The 24,844-nt window shown below is 43.2% G+C and overlaps 1 protein-coding gene across 1 annotated transcript; it reads right to left on the minus strand.

Moving 5' to 3' along the window:
• Nucleotides 1-4,222: 4,222 nt before the first annotated feature.
• On the minus strand, nt 4,223-23,375 carry GNG4 (G protein subunit gamma 4). Its single transcript, XM_066611459.1, has 3 exons — nt 23,130-23,375; nt 13,582-13,690; nt 4,223-5,432 (listed from the first exon to the last, which is right to left on the minus strand). Exons 2-3 carry the CDS (start codon nt 13,678-13,680, stop codon nt 5,304-5,306), a joined length of 228 nt encoding a protein of 75 aa, XP_066467556.1. The 5' UTR covers nt 13,681-13,690; nt 23,130-23,375; the 3' UTR covers nt 4,223-5,303.
• Nucleotides 23,376-24,844: the final 1,469 nt, after the last annotated feature.

A 24,844-nucleotide genomic window follows, 5' to 3' on the forward strand; every position in this document is an offset into this window, starting at 1 on the left:
CTGAGTTAAGAAAATCCACTTTTTGTTCCATAAGGCAATTGTGTTTTCATTTTCTGCTGAATTGGCCATAACTTTTGATAGAATACAGATATTCCAATGCAGTTTGTTTCATTGCACTTTGCATTAAATTACCTTTCCAATGATATATAACATGATGATATTATTCATACATACCAAGATTTTCATAATTTTGATCACTAGTGTCAAGCTCAGCTTGTTGCCCCCTAAAGCCTGATGCCCAGTGCAACTGCTACCCCCTGCACTTCGTTAGCTACGCCACTGGATGTGTGTTTATAATCCAATCACCACTTCATTCTTCCTATTTCCAGTGGGCCTGCCACCACCTTCCTCCTCCTCTCTGAGCCTCCAAAAGGAGGAGGAGAAAGGTAGCAATGGGCACTTTGCAAAGCTGCCACCACATGTTTCCTCCAGACGAGGAAGAAGCTGCTTGACTCAGCTCCAAGCGGCCGCTTCTTCGTGCACTCCCTTCTTGCTCTCCGTCAGAATTGGGGGCAGAAGCAGATGAGCAAAGATGCTGCCTCCTGGAGTTGGCCCAAGTGGCTTCCTCACAAAGCGGTGGTGGCCTCTATCTTGACTGGGCTGCCTTGGAACCTCTCTCCCACATGACATTTCAGGGTGGAACCCAGTGGACCCCACACCCCCGGCTAGATATGCTACTGCCAAAGAGACACCAACAAACAACTACTGTCAAAGACGCCATACTAAGGTGAGGAGCGGCAGTTGCTCTTCCCTTCACCACTACTTTAAAAGGTTCCTCTTGGCCCAGTTAGCAGTATGACCCTGTTGTTTTACTTGGCTATATCAGTGGCCTGCAAGCATTGATTACAATATCCTAAAAGACCATCTTGCTGGGCTGGGATGGTGGCAGTAGTTTTTTGTAGTTGCCTACTATCCGAGGGCGCAATTCTAACCAGTGCTGGTATAGCCAGGCTAAATGGCCTGCAGTCTATCCAGCACAGGTTACTTGTAGGCTGGAGGTCACTTCTGGGTATGGAGATTTTTTCCTTCCCATCCCATGGCGCAAATTTAGCTGGCTATTCGCTGGCACAAATCCCAGCAGCCCACGTAAGGCTGCCAGGGCCAGGAGTTAGGATCTATCATGTGCTGCAGCTGCCAATCCCACCCCCTTCTGGGCACAATCTGCTGTCCCCTGCCCAAAAATGCTCCCTTCCCACCATGGAATGTCCTCCTGCTGTACTCTCCCACCCTCTGCACCGCCCAGAGCAAACTTACCCCATCCAACCTGTAAGTCTGCACCCATCAATATTGCCACCCATCTCTGTTATATTCAACTTTGACCCAGTCATGAGAACCTGACCCTCACAAACTTGGCTACTGATTGCACATGGAATAGTTTCACCCCACAAGCACCTAATGGAGAAGCCTTGGCTAATCATAATCTTCCAGCACACATAACATACATTGGAAAGATCTGGTGTAATCATCACCTGTGACCACCTACTTTTTTTGGTACACTTTTCCCAGACAGAAACACTTTCTATGTAGGAAAGACATTGCTTTAAAGTGGTAAATATGCATTTTTGGATTTGTAATATTTTGGAATCACACAGGATGAAATCCAGCTGAATAAGCCCACCATTATTTTTTTCCCCTGAACCACAGGCCTAGCCCAGGAATAACATTTTGCAAGATTATTTGGTACCTTTGCACTGTGATTATTACTAGATTACAGTCCATGTAGTTAGATATTCTGTATTTAGATGCTCTTCTACTGAATGCTTTAATCTTTTCTCAGACATTTCTCACCATAGAGCTGAATGATCTAACCTTCTCTTTCCCTCTTCTCTTAAAGGATGCACAATTTTTTTCCAGCAGGTGGCAGCAAGAAATCAACCTACTGAACATCTGAAAGCACAATTTTAGGGAAAATAGGGTGGCTGTGGAAGGTTCTTTGGGGGGTAGTGTTTTTTCAACCAGATAGAAATAACTGCCAAGGATAGAAGAAGCATGTACACACCTCGTGTGTGTGTATGTGTGCACGCGTAGCATACTCTGAGAACTTACTTTACTGTGAGTACACATACCAGGTAGCTATAAGATAGGCCAACACACCTTTTTAGCCTTAGACCTATTCCTGGATATATTTTGGCCACTAATTCAAAGAATGGTATCACTTACGCCCTATCACATATAATATCAGAGATGTGGTATAGCCTCATTAGCAAACAGTTCAAGCAGCTTCCTCGTGAAGAAGCCTGTGCCATGGCTTCCTCATGGAAAAGCTGCCTGAACCATTCACTAATGAGGCTATGCCATATCTAGAAATTAGATGTAATAGGGCATGACTGATTCCGTTTTTTGAATCAGCAGCCCAAATTCATATAAACCACCATAAATTTTTAAAAGTTTTTTCTGACCCTGTTTCACAGGCCTGTATAATCCTTTGACTCTAGTCTACCAGAATTAATTTAAAACATTCCATAAAATAGCAGTTCAATAGATATGATGTAGTGATTAGAAGCAGAAACTGGCAAGTTTCTGATTAAAATATCATCCAATCAACTCAATAGATGGCCTCACTCACTCTGATCATGGTTTTGCCTTGAAGATGTAGACACAAGCAACAAATTCAACCTATACAGTCAACAACAAAAGGTTCAGGATAGTGTAGTCACAATAGCCTGGTAGGATGCAATTCTTTTTTTACTCTCTCTGATCTGTTCCTTAACCTTTAACACAAATGGCTGCAACCTTTTACAAAAATGGCCTTTGTTTGGTATTTTTATGAATTGAGATGGTATTAGTTTAAACTTGGATGTACTTAGTTTCTAACATCTGAAAAATCTTAAATTAAAAAATCAGTGAGTAAAGCACTATGGAATACATTTTCCAAGTTCTCTGTCTCGTTTTTTTAAGATGAAAGTCAATGGGAAAGGGACAAGTAAATGTGTTGCCATGGTGACGGATGCAGCCTTGATAAAATTAACAAATCCATTATGATGTAGAAAGAGTTCCCTAGTGGAGCTTATTAAGAAGAAAGCAACTAATTGTTTTGCTTGCTTTCTGAAAGCTTATTAAAAATTGCCATATCAGCTAAAATGCCTTTTAAATTATACGTCTGGATGCACAGAATACTACATCACAGATAGAGATGCAGTACAAGGTTCTGAGGACTGAAACATCTGTAAGTTCTTGACATGAACACATATTCAAGATTCAAAGCCTGACACAGAAGCAAACATTTAATAAAAAGGTAGCTAATGTGATTTTACTACGTCGTACTGGGTTGGGAAAATGGCATACTGTGGAATAATCATTTAGTGTGCTAGCTATGTCCCACCAACCCTGTAGAGACACAGGGGGCCCAATCCTATCCAACTTTCCAATGCCAATGCAGCCATACCAACAAGGTATGCACTGTAGTCACGGAGGCCTCCTCAAGGTAAGGGAATGTTTGTTCCTTTATCTCAGGTCTGCACTGTGGCCGCATTAGCTCTGGAAAGTTGGATAGGATTTGATCCTATGACTGTTTTCCTGAAAATCTCAACTCACAGTCACATGTTGAGAATAGTGTATGCAAGAATGAAAAATTTGGAAGTCACTTGGGAGAAAGATTTGCCTTTATTTGCCCTGAGGTAGAGGGCAGTGGTGTGAATATGCAAACTCCAGGTTCAACTCATTTTTCCAGTCAAATTATGGTTTAATTGACCATCTGAAACAGCCCAATAAATCCATTGCTCTAGTAGTGCAACTTGCTCCCAGTTTCTGCCAGAACCACTCAACCTTTCAATTTACTGGCTGTTATTTATACAGGTATTTATATACTGCCTTTCTTTGGTCGTCAGATTTCTCTTCAGACTTTAATCCAAGGCGGTTTACATAGGCAGGCTGTTCTAAACCCCCGTAGGGATTTTTACAATTGAATAGTTCTAGTCTTTCATAGAACTCCTCCTTCCAGTTGGATTCCTTCCCAGTCTGGCCTCTCTCTGGCCCTTCGCCTCCCAAGCTCCACTTGACGGCAACTCCTCTCTGCCACCTAGGGTCAGCTCATCAGTATATCAGTGTGTTGTCAGTTCTCGGGTACTTCCGGTTGTTTCAAACTGGCAGCCTCAGATCTTCAGGCATATAAGGCGGCAGCTCTACCAACTGAGCCAGACCTTCTGCCCTGTTATGACAGTATTATTCAAACAGGCAGAGAAACCATTACAAAGTCGATACTCACAAATCAAAATTCTCTTTATTAAATATCAAAAACTTGAAAACATAAGTGAGAAGAAAAAGATACATGTCACATAAGAACACTGTTTATCACTTAGGAAGAAGCAAGTTTATTATAGAGGTACTACCTGGTTGGTAGGAAAGGAAAATATGTTAAGCATTTCCTTATGCCTTCTAAATTGGGGCCAAAAGATTAAAGATAAGAGCCAACATACAGAATATAGAAAACATAGTTGCTCAATGTGTTCAGAACTGTAGTGAAGGCATGCAGGTTGTTAGGAGACAGTGACATTTGTTATCCAAGCTTCAATAAAAGCAATGACTAAAGATATGTTCACTTGACACCATCCTGCACTGCTGGCTTCATGGTTTATGGTGCTAAGTATAGGAATCAGAACCTGCAAGAGTGCCCAACAAGGTGTGTGGAATTCTAGGCAACAATTCTTCATTAAGACTACGCCTCCTGCATCGACACTGCTAACCTTCCAATCTGCTGTTCTGACCAATCAAGGTGAAATCAGCAGTCAATTTGACTTGCACATTCTGAAAATACCTGTACTGAAATTAAAAAAAAACCCACTCAGCCATTTCATTTTGGAATTGCCTTGATGCAGTCAAAAATGAAGTGTAGTGACTTGGCAGATTAAACAGCTATCCACAAGATAGTCAGGTAAAACTAGATTTTTAAAAGCTCCAGTATTTAAAATGAAGTCAACAAGCACAACTCTACTTGCCGAGTCTGCTTTTCTTAATACTAAAATAAAAGATTTTTAAAAGCTGAAAGTAGGTATTGCTCTTCTTGGCATCAGTCTCTCTCACAAACAAAGACACACAAAAATCTAACTAGCAAAATCTCACTATCACGTATCTGAGATCAAACAGGATTCTTTCATTACCAAAAAAACTAACACCCAACAGAATACTTAATCGATAGAAAAATCAACATAATTCTAGACGTTCATGTAAAATACATATTAACCTAAAAATTTATTGTGATCTTAGAAATAGTTGGACTAGACTATTGTAACAAACCAAGTTTTCAAGAAAAGCATGCACCATTTGTAACATATGTTCACAATGGACATTTTTAATTGCAAGGCAATTCAAAGGATAGTACACAAGAGTTTCTTCTCCCTGAAGGGATTTTCAGATGCAGGCACTGGTATAATAAGGGGGTCTTCTCCCATATGAGCATCACAGTATGCCAATAAATCAGCAGCAGCCTTAGATACCTAGACAAGGTGGGGGAAAAAAGACAAGACACAAATCTAAGCATCAGGACAACTGTTGCAGTGGTAATGGAATCAAACTAATAATTGGAACATTTCCATAAAGTATTAGTTTGCACCAACAAAAGCAGCTCAAGCACATTGTCACAGGAGTCTTGGCTCAGCTGGGAATCATATGCTTTCCACAGAGAAGGTCACATGTTCACTCCTTGTCAACTCCACAAAGGGCTGAGAAAGACGCCTGCCTTAAAACCTGGAGAACTGCTGCCAGTTAGTGCAGCCGAGGTGGATGGACTTGTATTTGTATGACCTGTTTCATATATTCCCACATGAATAACCTGTTTTGCCATAGCCTTCATCTGACATTTTAAAATGATCATGAAGAGAATATTAAGAGAAGTTTCATTAAAATCAAGATGGTTAAGGAAAGCAAGAGAAGGCCTTTATTAAAACAGGGGTTCACAACATGTCCACTTGACCATCTGTTGTTGCCACCATTGCCATTTAGCCTCTAGCCCTGGTCCTCTACGGGGTGAAAGATGTAGTGGAAGGCAGAGCATCTCTGCTCCTCTTTCCTTAGAAACACAGTTTTATGCCGAGCCAAGTAGAGTTTCAAAAAAGCAGCAGGGAGATGGCAGCAGCACAGTGGTGAAAAGATCAGAAGATGGAGGCAGCAGCAGAAGAAGGAAGGTGTGTGCGTGTGTGAAAAATCTTGTTCTCTGCTGGCCCCATCCCCTTGGCAGCCTTTCTGTGCCTGGCCACCTCCACCCCATGGTCATTTTGTGGTGGTGCCAGCCATCTCTCCTCAGAATATCTGTGGCGCCAACACTTGGGATCTCTGTTAGCAGTTCAGCACAATATTTAAGGAGTGTTCAATAGAATTTACTCTTAGGAAAGTGTCAGAGGATTGCATCCTTTGCTTTCTAAAATGCTAAAAGAGCATGGCAGGATAGTTTGCTCACAAGCTAATTAACTGTGATACCTGCAATGAGCGCTGGCTCTGTGCTTATCCACATAACAGCTTATCCCAAGTCAACTGCATGCAATGTTTATCATCTGGACATCTACTGCCAAATAAGAAACCTATTTGTTCTCAGTGCCATAGGATAATCCATACCCTAGGATTTGTGGGTATGGTTTTTTTCATCTTCTAATGCTATCCAGAAGATGCATTGCCAAAGGCTTTATCTATATATCATCCCTCTACGTTGAACTTTTTTTTTTTACTTAAGTCTCAAGGAAACACATCAAATAGTGCATTCCCACTCTAGTGACACTGTATAGATTCACAAACCCATGCTTCAGACTGGAACAGCTGCATAAAGTCCAAAAAAATTCACCAGTCATCATTTGCACTAGTGGAATGAACAAGGGTAGCAAGAAAAAACACAAAGATACCACAAAGAAAAACAAGCTCATCCACTTAACAGCTCATCCACTTAACACGGTTAATTTTCAGCTTGAACTAAGGAAGATGAGTAAGAAAGAATTAAGTGGAGAGGAAAGGAAGTTGCAACAGATTCCAAGGATAAAAAAGCATTGGTGTCCAAGTCTCGCTTGCCCTGCTGCGCCTTTCTTACCAGGAACAAGACACAAAAAAAACCATGTGAGAGAGATAGGGAAACAGTTTTGGTTTTTCAGTAGAAGGTTGTGTAAGTGGTTAGACCCATCTGATCTACTTTGGGGCCTCAATATGGATTCCCTTTGGGTTCAAGGTATTTTCCTCACTTTTTTGAAGCTGATTAGGTGAAGAGATAGCATACGCAGTGGCTAAGAAAGTGAATCAAAACCCTGCCCAGTTTGAATCTCACCTCTACCTTGAACTCATCTGTCATTATCTCTCTTAACTTTAGTGGCAATTTGGGGATAATACAACTCACTTACCTTATTGCTGGTAAGGATTGCTGTAAGGACATCAAAATACTTGTGAAGTATTTTGTGTACTCAGAAAACATTACGTAAATGGTAAGCATTTATTATCATTATTAGTATGAACTAGAAACTAGGTAATTTGCAGATAAATTGTGCTTGTTTTCTTACCAATCTGAGTTTTTTAAATTAGATTTTCCAATGAGTTAGCAATAAATAGTTATTAAAAAAAAATAGCTGGGATATAGGCCCATCACAAAGAATGCAACTTGGAAGCACATAGGAACAGTTTTTTGTGGTGCTTATGTTGGTTTCCAGAGCTCTGTGTTCCACCACAGTGTAAATTCTGGAAGTCAATTATTGATCTAAATAAACTTCCTGACAAAGAATGGACTAGTAGTGCAATGATTTTTATTTTTTGCTGAAGAGTATGCCAGAGGAAGTTTGCTAAGAACATTGGTATTACTCAATTTACTCAATTGGTATTACTCAATTTACTCAATTTAATCCTTGCCTGTTGATAACTTCTTGAATGAGAGTTCTTTGGTTCTCTAGCTGTGCCATCAGAAGCTAGATAAATCAAAGACTTTTTATAGTTGGGTGAAAGTAGTTGGGTGCAAAGACTTCTGCCTTAGCAAAGGGGGTAGGAGGGCAAGATTTTGCTTGGCACTTTCCACATCCACAATTCTTTATCACCTGAAAGACAACTCCTCCCTTTTATATACTGTACATGTATATTAGCACAATCTCCACTTCTCATGATGAAATGGCTACCCAGAGATTCAAGTTATCAAACATTTGTGATTTAAGGGAGAATTAGCAGGCTTTGGAAGAACTGTGGAATTTTACCATTACATTTCAGCATAAAGGAGGCAATTAAAAGCAGCCCAAGTTAGAACATAATCCTGTTAGATACACTATAATTATGAGATTCAGTGACAAGAGAAAATGCTGCAATTACTACAGTCACCTTCCATGACAAGACAGACATAATTACTATTCTTGCAACGATACCCACTCTGCTTTTGCTTTGTGTCTAAAATGAGCACATCCACAAACATCTCACTAACACCACTGTTGATCTCACAACATTGTTTTAGAAATAGTTAACAATACTTTCTGCCTCTTCAAAAAAGAGAGAAACAATAGTTGCTGCAAGTAATCGTCCATGAACTGACAAGTGTAAAAATCAGTGTTTCTTCTTAGGAAGGCAAATAAGAACAGCAACAGTTTTGATCCCACAAGATACCTCTAGTTATGCAATTTATTTATACCACTTGTGCATCCAAATTCATTCAAATGTCACTAACCTTTCTAAAACAGGCATCTCCCCCCCGCCCCAATATTTGGCACAGATGTATTACAACAACAAACAACAAAGTATATATATACTTCTTTTCAACAAAAAAGTTCACAAAGTGGTTTACAGAAAAAAATCAAATAACTAAATAGTATTGATATCTGAATCATATCTATTGATCTTCTGTCTTAGTACCACTGCTCTTTAATTACATCTTGTAGTAGACAGTACTGTGTTATTAAACTTATTACACCTATACTTTGATTTTCCTCTAAAGTGGTTCAGAATAAATATGTTTCCTAAGTGACCTCCCATTTAAGCGGCATATAAAGCCAAACCTATTTCATTTTAACTGAACAGTATCATGTGCCTTGATACCATTCTTTCCCACAGAAGAGGTGGCTGTCAGGTCAACAAACTAAATATTCCCTTTAACCATTTCAACACAATTTGTTCATGAATTAATATTAGCCATTATTATTAATGTTAGCCTGCTTGCCATCTGACCTTACTGTCCTCTAAGCAGGTTTTGTCAACTACGGTGGCATTTCCAAGAGACATGGAAAGAACCTGTCAGGTTTTTGGCATCCCAGGCTTGAGATTGTTATTAGCCAGGATGTGGCAGGAGGTCCTGATATCTGGGCCTGGTGTGAAGCAATCAGCAAGGCAGCACTGCTGATGCAATCAACGGTGCCTGCTGCAGGTGGGACTCTGGGAAGATGTGTGCAGAGTCACGGAGGCTATGGTGGAGTGGTGCAATGCACCACTTGACAGCCAATCAGAGTGGGTCACAAGACTGTCTTGTGACTGTGAGGTCGCCCTACTCTGATTGGCTGGCCCCCGGTATATATTCTGGCATCTGGGTAATTCTCTACGAGTGGCTACATGGAAAAGCCTCCCATTTGGGTCACATGCACCCCTTTGGCTCGCAGGCCTTTGTTCATATCCCTGGGATTTTGAGAAAAAAGGGGAAGGAGAAAGCCAAGAAAATGTTTTTCATTGGTTACCAGCCAAAGTGCAACTTTCTGCTATGCAGAGGGTTAGAAGCATCTGCTAAAAGATCAGTTTGTCACTGTGAGTGCTGAGGGCACTCAGCCAGAGAATGCAGGTGCTGATGAGTCTCCAGGGAAACCTGATAAGACAGGTCAGCCCAAGACAGAGGGAGAAGAGTTAACCCTAGAACTGCCAAAAACAGAAACACCTGAAAGGCAAAGCCCTGTGATCCCCAGGAGACCTGAAAGGGCTACAAAGGGCAAAGCTCCTGAGAGGTTTACGCCAAATGTTGTTGTGTGCAATGTAAGGGTTCCACAAAACTACAGAGAAGTGTTGAGACTGGCCCCTGCAGAACAAGCTAAGTGGAAGGCAGCAATGAGAAAGGAGCTTCAGAGCATGGAGGACTTGGGGGTGTCCTCCAGAGTCCCAGTGCCCAAAGATGGGCATGTGATAGATTCACCGTGGGTTTACAAGGTTAAACAACCAACCTCCGGAGAGCCGATTTTTAAGGCTAGGCTTTGTGCCAGAGGCTTTGCTCAGATTCCAGGACAGGACTACGATGAAATATTTGCCCCAACACTAAGGCCAGAGTGCCTGCCTTGCCTGGGCGGCATTTAACAGTTGCCAAATTCATCATCTTGACATTGAAACTGTGTTTCTTAATGCTCCACTGGATAAAACTATTTATATGCAAGAACCTCCAGGGAGCGGGAGCAACAAGCCCCAAATGGTGTGATGCCTGAAGAAAGCAATTTATGGTCTACACCAAGCTGCCACCAATGGTATCATTGGCTGGACACTGCCCTGTCCAAAATGGGTTTCAAAGCTGCCACAGACCCCTGCCTATACACCAAAGGGTCGGGTGACAATAAAATGTTGCTGTTGGTTTTTGTGAATGATCTCTGCATAAAATGCAAAGAGAAGGGGCGAATTGAGCAAACAATCAAAGAACTAAGAAAAGAGTTCAAATTGAGAGATCTGGGAAAAATCAAAAATTACCTGGGAGAGGAAGTAGTACGTTTACCAGGAGGGGGCTACAAACTGTTGCAAAAGGCGAAAATAGAGCAGCTGGTTCAGAGGTATAAAATGGAAGGCTGCAAGCCAGTAAAAGCCCTGATGGAACTCAGCTACCAGAAAGAGGGTGATGCTGAAAGCCCAGAATTCAGCAAGGAGATTTACAGATCCCTAATTGGGAGTCTACAGTATCTTGGAAATTGGGGTAGACCTGACATTTTGGCAGCATTGACTCAGAGGCATTGGCAAGCAGCCAAAAGGATACTGAGGTATTTAAAAGGGTCAATGGACCGGTGCCTTACTATAAAGCTGGAGAATGGTTTGAAGTTAACAGCCTACATGGATGCGGACTGGGCGTCCGGCATCACCACCAGGCAGTCCACATCTGGACTTGTCATTTGCCTGGGAGGTGTGGTCATAGGCTGGAGGTTGATAAGGCAAAAGTATGTGTCTCTCCTCTGCTGAGGCAGAGTATGGGGCCCTGTCACTGCTGTGTAGTGAATTAACATGGTACAAACAGCTGGTATGTGACATGGGGGTGGTGATGCAGGGACCCATTGTAGTTAATGAGGACAATGAGGCCTGTATCGCCATGGCGAAGTCCCAAAGGGCAAGGACCCGATCCAAACACACAGATATCAGATACCAGAACGTGAAACAGTGTATAACAGAGGGACTGACTGAACTTGTGTATTGCCCTACTGAACAGAATGTGGCTGATATCATGACAAAGCCACTAGGGGTGCTGAGACACTCGAAAATGGTCAACATGCTAAACATGTTAGATTGTGAGCCGCATCCTGGGTAAAACAATGGAGGGGTGTCAGGTTTTTGGCATCCCAGGCTTGAGATTGTTCTTAGCCAGGATGTGGCAAGAGGTTCTGATATCTGGGCCTGGTGTGAAGCAATCAGCAAGGCAGCACTGCTGATGCAATCAGCTGCACCTGTTGCAGGTGGGAGTCACGTGACTCTGGGAAGATGTGTGCAGAGTCACGGAGGCTATGGTGGAGTGGTGCAATGCACCACTGGACAGCCAATCAGAGTGTGTCACAAGACTGTCTTGTGACTGTGAGGCCGCCCTACTCTGATTGGCTGGCCCCGGTATATATGGGGCAAGCGCAGACACCAAGGTGTGGGTTGTTGTGGTGGAGTTTCTACATGCTGTGCTGCTGGTTTCTGTACTGATTTTGGACTGCCTTCTCGTGACTGTGACCTGCTGTATCCCTGACTTCTGGACCATTTGACTGACTACTCTTCTGCCTGCTCCTTTTACCAATACATGCTTCTGCAACAAACAAGCCTGTGTCTGCTTCTCTGGCTCTGTTTGGGATCGCCTGCTTCTTTTGCTATCTCCCTATGCTCCTGAGCCATTCTGCTATTGGGAAAGCAAGGCCTATCCTCCCCTGCTGACCTGACAGAACTGTTTGTCCTAAGGAGGTCCATTTTGGATAGGGGACCTCTTGAAATCACATTGCTGATCAAGGACCCAGGAAGAGCAACTATCCTTTAAAAAAGGATCAAGAATACCCTCAGAAACCTGAAGTAATTTTGTATCCCACCCATTCGTAGCTTTTGCAGAAATTGTCTTAAACACCTCCTTATTCTGAAAATGTATTGGGGAAGGATATATGCCTATGCTTGTGCGCGCGCACGTGAAAATATACATGTTCATGTGATTTTTGTGGAAAAGGCATGGTGCATGTAAGATTTTACATGGCCCTTAAGTCAATTTAAAACTGAATGTATGTCCAACTGCTACTTCACTTAGTGATTTGTTTAAACCGGGGTGTCCAAAGTTTTTGGCAGGAGGGTCACATCATCTCTCTGACACTGTGTCGGGGGAAAAAAAGAATTAATTTACATTTAAAATTTGAACACATTTACATAAGTATACATAATGAATATATTAAAGATGAACTTATATGAATAAATGAAGGTCTTGCAATAGTTCAAGGCCTATAAAAGGCCTTGCACAAAGCAAGGCTGGTCTTTCCTTTGCTGCTGCTACTGCATCACAGATGTGAAAGCAAGCAGTGGAGGAAGCCCTCATCCCACAGCTCAAGTGAGAGGTCAAACAGCCGCCCTCATGCTGAGAGCAGTTGCGTCGGGCCAGTGCGGGCTCCAACAAATCTCCAGAGGGCCAGAGGCTCATTGGAGACTGGGGTATCTCTGAGGGCTGCACTGAGAGGCCTCGAGGGCCACATGTGGCCCCAGGGCCGGGGTTTGAGCACCCCTGGTTTAAACTTTCAGCACATTCAATGCCAAATGTTTGGGGCAAGTAACAATATAGTAAAACCTCAAGTGCAGATCCCTCAAGTAAAAGCCTTGAGATTTTCAGCGACTATATGTTTATGAAGGCAATTTTGGAGCCTATTTCTGTCTTATACTTGAACTATTCCAGTTTGTTTCTAAAATGTAACAAATCTACAAGGGGAAAATCAGCAAATGTGGAGGGGTTTGTGTTTTTCTCCACTCCTGTTGGACAATCATTGATTCAACTTATGCAATTATTTAGTTTATTATTGCAAGCAAGGAGCCCTTTGTGTGCAAAACTGGACATCTAAAGAACCCTGCATCAAGGCTTTGGAAGGTCTTCAAACACCATTTTCTTCAATGTAGCTAAAGTAATTTGCACTCTGAAAAGGACACATCAAGTTTGACATTTAATAAGTCTACTGACTCCTGTGGGAATGGAAATAGCCTACCTCTTTCTTAACTTGAGAGGAGAGATGGTCTGTCTCAAAAGAGAAGGGGTTTTATCAGTTGAGAGAGGTGGCTATAACGTTTGTCAAGAAATAATTCAGGTGTAATCCCAAGGCGTCTCCAGTGAATGGTCAATTGATTTAAAAGCATGTGTGATATATCCTATAAATATGTCCTCATTTCAGCATTACCGGACCAAACATTTCTGTATCGTAAAAACATACATCATAAAGTTATCTGATATTTAAAACATAACTCTGATATTAAATTTACCTTTATCCTGTCCAGATATGCCTCCATTTTTAATTGTTCCACTGCTTTTCTTGCCTGAGATATACTTGTTGTACTGTTATTGGGCATTAGTTCCTTCATTCTGTTTTTCCTAGAAAATTCAAAATTAAAGCATTGGGAAAACTGTTTTTCAAAATGTAAATAAAATGTAAGCATGTCTTTACTTTCTAGCCACATTTTCTTCCTTTAACTATCTAGCTAAACAGACAACTGAACTGAGCATGTTCTTTGTAACAACTTGTTCCAGTAAAAAAGCATGTTCTATTACACTTCCAAAGCGTCAGAGCTTACCTCTACCACCTCTCTTCTTCAAAACCTTTTGGTTCATCCAGTATCCAGTTTGTCACCTTAGCAGCAATACGCCATGTTCATCTAAATATTTGTTAGTTACCACACTGCATTTGCACCTATGAGCTGCTGCCATTTCTGCATGCAAGAAGGAGCACAAGGTAGGTTGTATCTCAAAGTAAGAATGTTTTGACCTGTTATAATCCTGTATAGGCAATTGCTTACCCCCTGGGCAGCACTTGGTGCAAGTACACAGAGATCTTGGCAGGCTATCTTCTGAATTTGCCACCAGATTTCCAACTTGGAGCAGCACAATGCAATATCCATTTCCTTGAGCTCTGGCATACATGACCTAATCTCACCAGAAGCACATGCACTGCAGGTGCTACTTATTAATTAAAATATTTATAACCCCAATTTCTAACACACTAAAGGCAGCTTACAACAGTATAATAAAAACAACTGAAATATCCAGTCACTCACTGAGGCATTTGAGAGAGAGGGAGTCATCTCATGACTTTGTCTCTGCATTGGTCTTTCTGAGTCAAGTCTTTGATTAGGAACAGATTCTGTCATTTGCATCTCTGCTCCTTCTATTCAGAAGTACTAACCTTGGTTTTAGAGTCTTAGCGTTAATGCAGGCTAAGGCTGCAATCCTATATACCAGCCGTTTCCAAAGTGAGGGTCATGACAAGCAGATGTGCAGTGGGTTGCAGAGCGCAGACCTCCTACCCTCCCTTGTGCTGGTTTGGCTCCAAATAGGAGTCAGTCTGGAAACTGAGCTACTTACCGAAGCCTCCAGAGGCTTCTGCCAGACAGCAGACCCACACTATCGGCCTCCGTAGCCCTCAAAAAGGCCTGCAGAAGCTTCCGGGAGCAACTTGCAGTTTTCGGAAGCAAACCGGAAGTGGCTTCCTGAGGCTTCTGCAGGCCATTCTGAGGCCCATGGAGGTGGAAAGAGTGGGGCTGCAGCCCGACAGAGGCCTCCAGAAGTTCCAGTAAGTCATTCCGACACCACCAGAAGTGTTTCTACCCACCGTGGAGGATTAGGTGGGTCACAGTGCAAAGAGTTTGGGGACCACTGCTATATACACTCTCAAGACATGCATAGGATTGTGCTGTAAATTACACTGAATTAACTAGTTAACCAATTTGGATAAGCTTTTGTTCATTTTCATAGCACCTGAATTCTGGACCAGTGACATCACTAGGGTCGCATCATCTTGTGCAGGAAGCCAGCGTGTCACCCCTATTATGGATCCTCCCATGCAGTGGGCAGTGCAACAACCTAGATGGTTGGCACAGTGATGTACCATCACTCCACCCATGCTGGTTTTTTGGCCATACCTTTTGATAGAATAGAGATATTTCAAAGTTGTTTCTTTCATTACATTCTGCTGTAAATTACACATTGAATGGTATATAACATGATGGTATTATTCCTACAAACTGCAATTTTGGTCACTAGTGGCGTTCCACCCCCTCCCCCTCCCTGTATCCCCTTATTACTAACACTTTATTAGTTCCATGCTGTGTCATAATAACATCTCATTGGTTCTTTGAACAATCAATCTCATTGGCTCTTGGCACAGGGATGCAGAACTGTAAACTCACGGGGGGGGGGGGGAGAATTCTAAAATTATCACTCACGGGGGGAGGTCTAAAAGTGCCTGGGAACAATTTCTTTCTCTCCCTTCAGCTCCCCTTTGCCCCACAACAACCTCTTCCCAGGGGTCCCTTGACCCCTAAGAGAAGCTTTTCAGGAAACACAGGAAGCTGCTCTGGGGAAGTTTCCTTTAGAGGAACTCCCCCCCCCCACACACACACAGTACTTAAGAACTTACCCATTTTTCAGGAGAGATTTATCTTTCACATCACTAGGCCAATGGTGGTGAACCATGCTGAGCTTAGAATTTTATATACAGCTGGGGCCTCCATATCTGGCTCAACCTGAGTACCCCGGACCTGCACTGAGCCAGACTTGGCCTATTCTGAAACCTCCGTAGGCTTAAGCCTCTGCAGGCTTCAGAATGGCTATTATAGCCAAAAAATGCTACTTCTGGTTTCTCTTAGGAAACTGGAAGCAACATTTTTAAACCTTTTAAGGCATTCCTCAGGCCTCAGAATGCCTTCAAAGGCATAAAAATATTACTTTCGGAAGAAGCATTTTTTTATGCTGCCGTAACAGCCATTCTGAAGCCCACAAAGGCTGTTGGCAGACACATGCGGCCTCTGCGGGCTTCACAAAGCCCTTTGGAGGCAACCAGAGCACAGCTCCAGTCGCCTTCAGAGGGTTTAAAGTGCCAAAACCTTGGATTTGCTTATACAGGGTTTTCAGCATCTGCAGGGGATCCAAGAATGGAAATGCCCCACCAACAAATGCAACTCCAGTTCCTCCACAGAAGTGTTTTGTCTATCTATAAAATTTCAGAAGCCAAGGACAATTTTTTCATTGGTACTAAGAGCATTTCCGTCTTCTAAGGAGCTGTGCAGACAATATGCTCAGTGTTTCTTTGAATAATAAAGAGTAGGCACATATCTAAATGTGTGGTAGAAGCACAGAAACTGTGCACACTCTTTGCGCACACAAAGGAACTCCCAGACGCAACTGGAAGCATCTCTCCAGACCTCAGAACAACTCAAGACACAACCAGAAGACACCAGAAGGTCTCCATTGTCCAAACCTACAGATTCAATTATCTGTGTGTTTTGGTATCTGTGGGGGGTCCAGGAACAGATCCCCGCACAGATACCAAAGGCCAAACTGTAGTATGTCTGGGTATGTTCTGGGCACTGCATTTTATTGAAAAGCTGGCACTGGTCCAAAGGAGGGTAGCTAGGATGGCAAGGAGGTTGAAGACCATGTCCTATGAAGGCAAGTTGAAGGAACTGAGCATGTTTCATTTGGAGAAAAGTATAACAGTGACATAATTATCTATAAATATCTGAAGGACTGTCATGTGGAAGATGGAATGAATTTGTTCTTGGCTGCTCCAGAGGGTAAGATCAGGACAACTGGCCCTACAACAAGGGACACTTCATTTAAAATATTACAAAGACCTGCCTGCAGTATGATATGTTTTGGCACTGGAACAATCTGCCTTGGAATGGGGTAGACTCTCCATCACCAGAAATCTTTAAGTTGAAGCTAGAAAGGAGATGTTATATTTGTGGACAGCCTGCATTGGTAAGGGGTTGGACTAGAAGGTCTTGCAGATACCTTCTATGATTCTATAAACTGAACCCAACTCATTTGCTATCCCAGCCTCACAAGCAGAGGAGTTACAATAAGAACCATGATAAAAGTAGGAAGAGCTTTCACTCTATGGCAGTGGTTCCTGAACTGGGCACCATGGCAAACTTGGGGGTGAGGGTGGAATGTCCCTGGCGGCCTCTTATTATTGGCTGTCCTGGTCACCACCATCTTGAATGCACAATTCAAGATGGCAGCATATGGGAAATCCAGGCAAATGCGCCGCCAAGACAAGGCATCGTGATCACAGTAAATCTGATAACAGCCGTTCTATAGGAAAGTTCATTCACAGACGTTAGCTATCTTATTTTTTACCACATAAGGGTTCCTATATACTGGATGGCCTGGAGAAACTTCAAAGCCATATTGAGTTGGCATCCTTCAGTCTCGGAAGACTATGGTGTCACGCTCTGAATGGTGGTTCTGGAACAGAGTGTCCTCTCTAGTGCGCGAAGCCTGGGTAAATTAGGTATGGAGGATAGGCTGTTACCCATGCAGCAAATCCCCCCTCTCCACGTCGCTGAAATTGTCCAATGGAAAGGCAGAGGCCAATATGGTTGGTTCCAGCGGCGTCGCAGGAGTTGCCAGAACGTGACTGTGTTCAGCCACGAACTGCTTCAGGGACTCTGGCTCCGGATTTTGCCTCGAGGTTGACTCCTGAAGCCTTTTCCATAACTGGATGTAGCCACAAGGCAGTGGAGGTTTGGGATCAGAGTTTTCCTTCTCTCAGATGAGCTGCCTTCCCAGGCTGATGAGTCCCATCTACCCGGTGGCTGTTCAGTCACCTCTTACGACAAGTACAGCCAAACTGAGGGCCTATTCTTATCCCCAGCCCCCAGGGGATAAGCCATATGAACCTACCTGAACTTCAGAGGTCCTGCTCACAGTACCTCCATCTTTTGAAGTGAGGTGGGTAACAATGAGAAACAGGGCCTTCTAGGTTATAGTGCTTCACTGCTGAAAAACATTCCCACTATCAATTTGTCAGGATCTCTCACTGCTAACTTTTAAGAAGAATTTAAAAGTGCTGCTTTTCTCTCCTACCTTAGATATGATCTGATGCTGCTGCAATTGTGTTAACTTTTATCTACTGCTGCTTTTGTTTTTTTTCTGTGTGGTTTTATATTTTATATTTCTCAGCCAATAAGAAAGAGGATATGAATGTTTAAATAAATGACCAGTCAATACAAATGACCATCTTACCATATGAATTTTGCCACTCTGCCATTAGATAAGCAGACAAAAAAAAATCAGAATGAGGATTGGAATGCAGCAATTTCACTTCTTTCTCTGTGCAAGTTCTTTAAATAAAAGAGGAAACATGGGGCAAGCTGGGAATGATCCCAGGTCACAGAGCAAAGCGAGCAGCAAGTGTGGGTAGCTCCTCTTGCACAGACCATTTCTGACATATGGAACACTCAACATAGATCAACATAGTTGACATATGGAACACTCAACATAGTGTGTCCAGAATGGAGCCTTCAGGTAAGGTGGGAAGTGCTTGTACTGAATCTACTGCCAATCAATTTCAATTGGTGACCCCATGTCCTGCTAGTATTTTATAAACCTCTATTGTCAGTATTTAAATGAAAAAAAATTCCCATATGCTTTAGCCTTTCCTTGCAATGAACATATTCCAATCCCTTAATCCAGTCATTTTCAACCACTGTGCCACGGCACACTGGTGTGCCACGAGTGGTCCACAGGTGTGCCATAGGAATTTGGGGGAAGGTAATTTATTAATAGGGCCAACGGGAGATGCAAGCCCCCACTGGCAGCATGGTGTGCCTTGTCAATTGTCAAGAATTTGGTGGTGTGCCTTGACCATTTTAGTGCCTTGTCAGCGTGCTGTGAGATGTAAAAGGTTGAAAATCACTGCCTTAATCATTTTAGTTGCCATATTCTGCACCTTTTCCTGCCCTGTGATCATCTTTCTGATATGCAGCAGTCAGAACTGCACACTGTAGTCCAAATGTAGAAATCTATTTATGGAATGGTCTTATAATACAAACCATTTTATTTTCAGTCTTTTCCAGTTATTTCTAGCACAGAAACTGTTTTTTGCACCACTGCTACACACCAAGTTGCCATTTTCCACTATGACCCCTAAATATCCTTTCTGCTGAGAACAGTGTATTTAGACTGTGTCAGTACAAACCACAGATACTCCCCTATAAGGCAAGAAATTTCTGCCAATAAATCAAGTTTGGATAGTCTCATCTTATCTACAAGGTCACTCAGGGGTCATGGCACCAAGAGGACAATATAGAGATAGAGAGTTATTTGTCTCCAGGGCAACCAGGGCATTAGTCTCTGCAAGCTACAGCCAAAGTTAACCTTTTATGCTCTTCCTGAGGTTAAAAACCAAACCTAGGCTGAAAGCTTCCATTTAAATCAGGCAAGCCTTGTTCTCTTTAGCATACCCTTCTGCACCCTTGTTCCATTTTGCAAATGTTTGGCAGAGGTCTGGTTTTTTTAAACACCAGGATGTAATTCTCATTTCCATTTGAAACAAAGTCCAAGGCTACAATTCAGTCCTCCATTTCTTAAGAATAACACCCATGGAAAGCAATGGGTCTATGTCTATAAACAGGGTTGCAACTATGTGTAACTGCATGTGCTCATGCTCATTCCTTGTTGCTACTCTCTCTGCAGTGAACTGAATTGCACACCCCCAGTTATGTGTCATAAGTTGTAATGTGTGTTATTCGTAGAGCCTCTGGCTTTACATACCAGGCACCTTAAAAAAGGATTTGATTAATGGTTTTACTGGTATGTTGTTTACAATGCACTTACTCCAATAGTGTTTACAAAAAGGTTGTGAAGAGCAGAATTTAAAAAGTTAATGAATAAAAATGTATCTAATTAGAGACTGTGCAGTTCCTAGGTAACAATAACTGGTAGGTTATTTTTCAGGATATGACCTCAGGTAAAATCAGACAAAACTATAGTCAGACATCCCCTCTAAGTTTAACCCCCCACCCAATTTATCCAAGGGCCATAGAAAATTCCATGACTTTAGCTCAAATCCTGCCCTCAACTTATCTGTGAGATTGATTTATACTTGAGTGTCTTCGCGGTATATGTAAAGTTTAAGTTAAATCCTGACTGACGTGAGTGAAAGGAAGATAGCACAAGAGTACATTATTTTCCCTCCTCCTTTTCTTCCACTACCACAACCCCTGAGAAGTCACTCCTGAGAGTCAAGGGATCCTTTGAAAAATGTGGAATGGGGTTGGGGGCTGCAGGGGGGCACAAAATATCAAAATGAGACAGTTGCAATGTTTGCACATACGAAAAAGGTAAATTGACATGAGGAGACGGGTTATTTTACTGCCAAAAATCACCTTTTGGGGACAAAGGGGTCCTGAACACACAACATTAAACACAATGTAATAAGTAGCGTGGCCCTAACACGGGCTGCAATCCTATCCATATTTTCCTGGGAGTAAATTCCATTGACTATAATGGGACGTACTTCTGAATAGACATGCATAGGCTTGGGCTCACAGTCATTTATTGCATCTAGAAATATGTCTTTGTTACAGTCTGAGAGTACATTTAACCAGTCAACATAGGGTAGTTGTAGTCTCCATTGCATGGTACTTTACAATGTATGGTACTTTCTTTTGGCTGCCTCCCTGATTTCTTTCTCCATCTCACTGTCACCCTCAGAATTTTGGTACTAAGCTAAGTTTTTAATAAAGCAATTCTGTGATTGGAGTCAATGCCCTCCAAGACACATAGCAGCACCCCCCCCAACACACACTCTCTCTGTCCTTCCTTATGCTTTCTATAGCTCTCGTAGCCAGGAATAGCCATAACTAGAGGTGTTTGTTTCCAGTGAGTAAGACAGGATTATAGCCTAAGACTTACTGAACACAATGGGCTTACTTTCAAGTAAAACAAATAACACCATTTTCAAACACCTCTAGCCATTACCCGCTGATTCTCACTATTTTGCTAGGTCTCTGATATGCCTCCTGTATCTATGCCCTGTTTTAGTACCAATCAAGTTTCTCCCATCCTGTTCTTAAGTATTCAGGCACATAAACACTTACATATTATATCCCTCTCCAGGTGTCCTTTTTATGTGTAGTTATTATCTAGGATTTCCCCCCCCCCCTTTAAATTCATTTCTGTATTGCCCAATAAATGGACAGGTAGGTGGGCACGGTGAACGTTATTTTCTTTAATTTACTCAAAACACCTACCTCAAATATTAGATGTTACTTTTGCACTAAAGGGGGGGGGGAGAATGTTTAGTGGCACAAGCCAAAAATTCCAAATCCCAAAATTCTTACTTTGATAACAAAGTCAGGTCCATTCTTTCCACCCATTGCGATTATGCTTTCATGTCTATTCTGCCCTGCGTACCTTGCCAGGACTCTATAATATCTATGAAAATGCCAACTTCTGTTTGCATTCCAGCAATTACCAAAGGAAGTAGTAACAAACTGCCTCTTAAAAATATTAAAGCTCATTTGAACAAATCTTTCAAATTACAAGCCAAGCAACATCACTGTTCAATGTGAAGGTGTCCAGTATGAAGGTGAGCATCCGAACTCAACATACCTAAACAATTCTGAGAAACATATGGCAAAATTAGTCTGTTGTACATTTGACAACTTATGCCTTTGGTTTCTTCCACAGTCATCTCACTGAACTTATTCAGAAGAAGTAATGCATTTTACTTAAAAACCCTCTCCAACTAACATTACAATAGTATCTAGACCAGTGTTTCTCAAACTGTGGGTCAAGACCCACTAGGTGGGTCGTGAACAAATTTCAGGTGGGTCCCCATTCATTTCAATATTTTATTTTTAATATTTTAGACTTGATGCTACCATGGTATGTGACTGCATTTAGGGAAATGTTTCAGAACTGTATTTTTAACAAGTTACTATGTATTTGCTTTCAACAAGGATTATAAATGAGATTTACTCTTGGGTAAGTGTGGGTAGGATTGCAGCCTAGGATTGTTAAAAAAAATTTCTTACTTGATGATGTCACACTCAGTCATGACATCACTTCCGGTGGGTCCCAACAAATTATCATCCTAAAAAGAGGGTCCCAGTGCTAAATGTGTGGGAACCATTGATCTAGACTCAAAGAACCCTCCCCCTCCCCATCTAAGGAAACAGAGGATATTCTAGAAATACAGACTGGATCAACAGACTTTCTCTGTGGATCCTTAGGACCATACTAAGCGAGGTCTATGCTTTTGATTATTTTGCCCAATGAGGTCCATTCAAGTACCAATCACACTGGCACTTCTTACATGACCTTGGAACACCTCCCTAGTCCTTTCCTCCTAAAATCCGACAGTTGCTACACACAGGGCTTAATCCGAGTCAGGCTCAGCAGAATTCAGCCAAGGGCCTGTGAGGAACAGACAAGAACACCTCTGAGTAAATACAGAGTACATTTCCACAAGCCTCTGAGCGCAGGGGATGCCGCTTCTGAACCACAGGCATCCATCCCACCCCCGGCTTGGGGTAGGGAGATGTCCTACCAAGCCCTCTGGGCTGCTTGCAAGCAGGTGCCACATTTGATGCGAGATTATCAGAAGAGGACATGGAGGCGACGCTGTTCTCTCCAGGGAAGCATTCCACTGCTCCCACGACTCCAGAGTTGCGAAGCAGGTTGGAGCATCTGCGGGTAAGCCACTGCCCCCCAAAGCATCCCCGTCACGTATGAAAGGAGGGCGCGGGGCTAACAGACGTGTACGAACACGAAGGCTCTCCAAGGAGAAGGAGAGAGACTGTGTTTTGCTCACCCACGCGTTACAGGGAACCCAAGTAGTGCGAACTGGGTAGCAACGCATTCTGGGGAGGGAGGAAACCGATAGGAGTCCGAGCTTCCCCCCCGCAACTCCCTGAAGCCCACCCCGGGCTTGGAGGCACGACGCCCAGCTCAGCCCAAGCCAGCGCCGGCACGGAGCTTCCACTGATGGAGACGCGTCCCTGCTGTTTGCGCCAAAACTCACCCCTGCAGGCAGAAGAGGCGGCTCCAGAGGCTCCGCAGCAGCAGCAGCAGCCACGCTCACGCCCCGGCTGCAGCCCGGACCGTGCTGAGGCGGCACATGCCTGAGCCCTGGCAACACGAGGGACAAGGCGGCTGGAGAGCACCGGCAAGGCGCGCTCGCCACACCCCGTCCCCTGGACGCGTCCCGCTCCGAGGAGGCGCCTGGGACCCTGGAGCTCGCAGCGAACCCAGCCCTGACTGCCACCAAGGCGGCGGCGGCTGCTGCTGCACCTGCAGCTCGCGCCAATGTTGGGGGGCGCGCGCACTCTTACGCTCTCCAAGGGAGGGGAATTCCAGCTTGTGACGTCAATGGAGGCGAAAGCGCGCGCCTCCAGTCCTCGCGCTCCTCCTGCTGCGGAGGGGAGCAGGGGGAGGTTTTTATTGCCTGCTATTTGTTTTAAGTGGGGCCGCTCAGTGCAGATGTTGCCTGTCCTCAAAAACCACTGCTCAGCTCAGAACAGCATGCATCTGCATTTACCACACCTTCTCCAAGATGATGGTAAGGACAGGTCTCCCTCCCAAGCTCCTGCCTGTCTGAGTGGCTTGGAGCACCAATTCCTCCTGCCTGTCTGAGTGGCTTGGAGCACCAATTCAGCCCCTGAAGGCTGCTCACCATCATCATCAGTCCACGTTTGCACAACAGGGATTTAATGTGTACACCTGGGGGCTGGGCAGAAATGGGTTAATTTGAGAAAAGCAACTGCAGCTGGGTGGAATTCATTTCACATTTCTGAATAGAAAGACTTGCCCACGCTATGTCACCAACACATTGAGATGGGATTAATAAGGAAAGGTCATCCACTCTCCATATGCAATTTAACATGACAAGTGAGGGGTGAGTAAGAGCTGCTTCACAAGTACAGGGGGGGAAAAAATATAACGTTTGCCATGGTGCCACAGATGGTTCCCACAGCAAGCACAAAGAAAGTGAAGGATAGGGGAATGTTCCTCAACACTACACCAAGCAGAGAGCCTGGCCCAGCACATGTTTACAGTAAGGTGGCTCAGCTTCACACTTTCTACAGAAAGAAAACTGCATGTGACTGCAGCAAACACAGTTACCTCAGGTTTCACATGCTTAAGCTTTTTCTGCCACATTGGGTTCCTTTTACATGTATGCAATGTTGGGCAGAAGTGGCTTAATTGCAATTGAACCCATAAAGAGGGTCATGTGTCACTTTGCAAACCTCTGCAGCTTAAGTATATGGCTACAGGGAAGAAGGACTGCTGTGAGGACAATTTCCGATGGGCAAAAGGAGGCTTTGACAAAACAGCCCATCAGATCTATCAAACGCACATTAACATTATAGTAGAGCTTGTTAAACATCAGTCGCTACACTATTCCATTGCTGATCATTTATATTATTCTTTACAGTGTGATACTGACACTAGCAAAGAAACTATGAGGTTACTGCCTTAAAAGGTAGCCTGAAATGCAAGAGGCAGCATGAAACCAAGCAATGGCAGAATTTGAATGTTAAGGAGAGCACAGCAAGACTCTGGGATACAATCTAAAATGAAGTTATCTGGGGTTAGACCTACTGAAGTGAATAGAAATGGCATAGGAGCAGTAGGCTGTGCTCCACCTTAGTGGCAGCTGCTATTTCAGTTTTGCACCTCCAGCACCAAGATGTGTTGGGCTCCAGCAGCTGGGAACAGCACATTATAAGCACAGGA

The sequence above is a fragment of the Tiliqua scincoides genome, chromosome 1 (assembly GCF_035046505.1).
Source record: "Tiliqua scincoides isolate rTilSci1 chromosome 1, rTilSci1.hap2, whole genome shotgun sequence".
Taxonomy (NCBI): domain Eukaryota; kingdom Metazoa; phylum Chordata; class Lepidosauria; order Squamata; family Scincidae; genus Tiliqua; species Tiliqua scincoides.

Excerpts from the sequence above, each read along its gene's own strand:
- GNG4 (XM_066611459.1), bottom strand. The coding sequence starts at position 13,680 with ATGAAGGAACTAATGCCCAATAACAGTACAACAAGTATATCTCAGGCA. Across the intron at positions 5,433-13,581 it reads CATATCTGGACAGGATAAAG|GTATCTAAGGCTGCTGCTGA; the intron begins GTAAATTTAATA and ends CACCTTGTCTAG.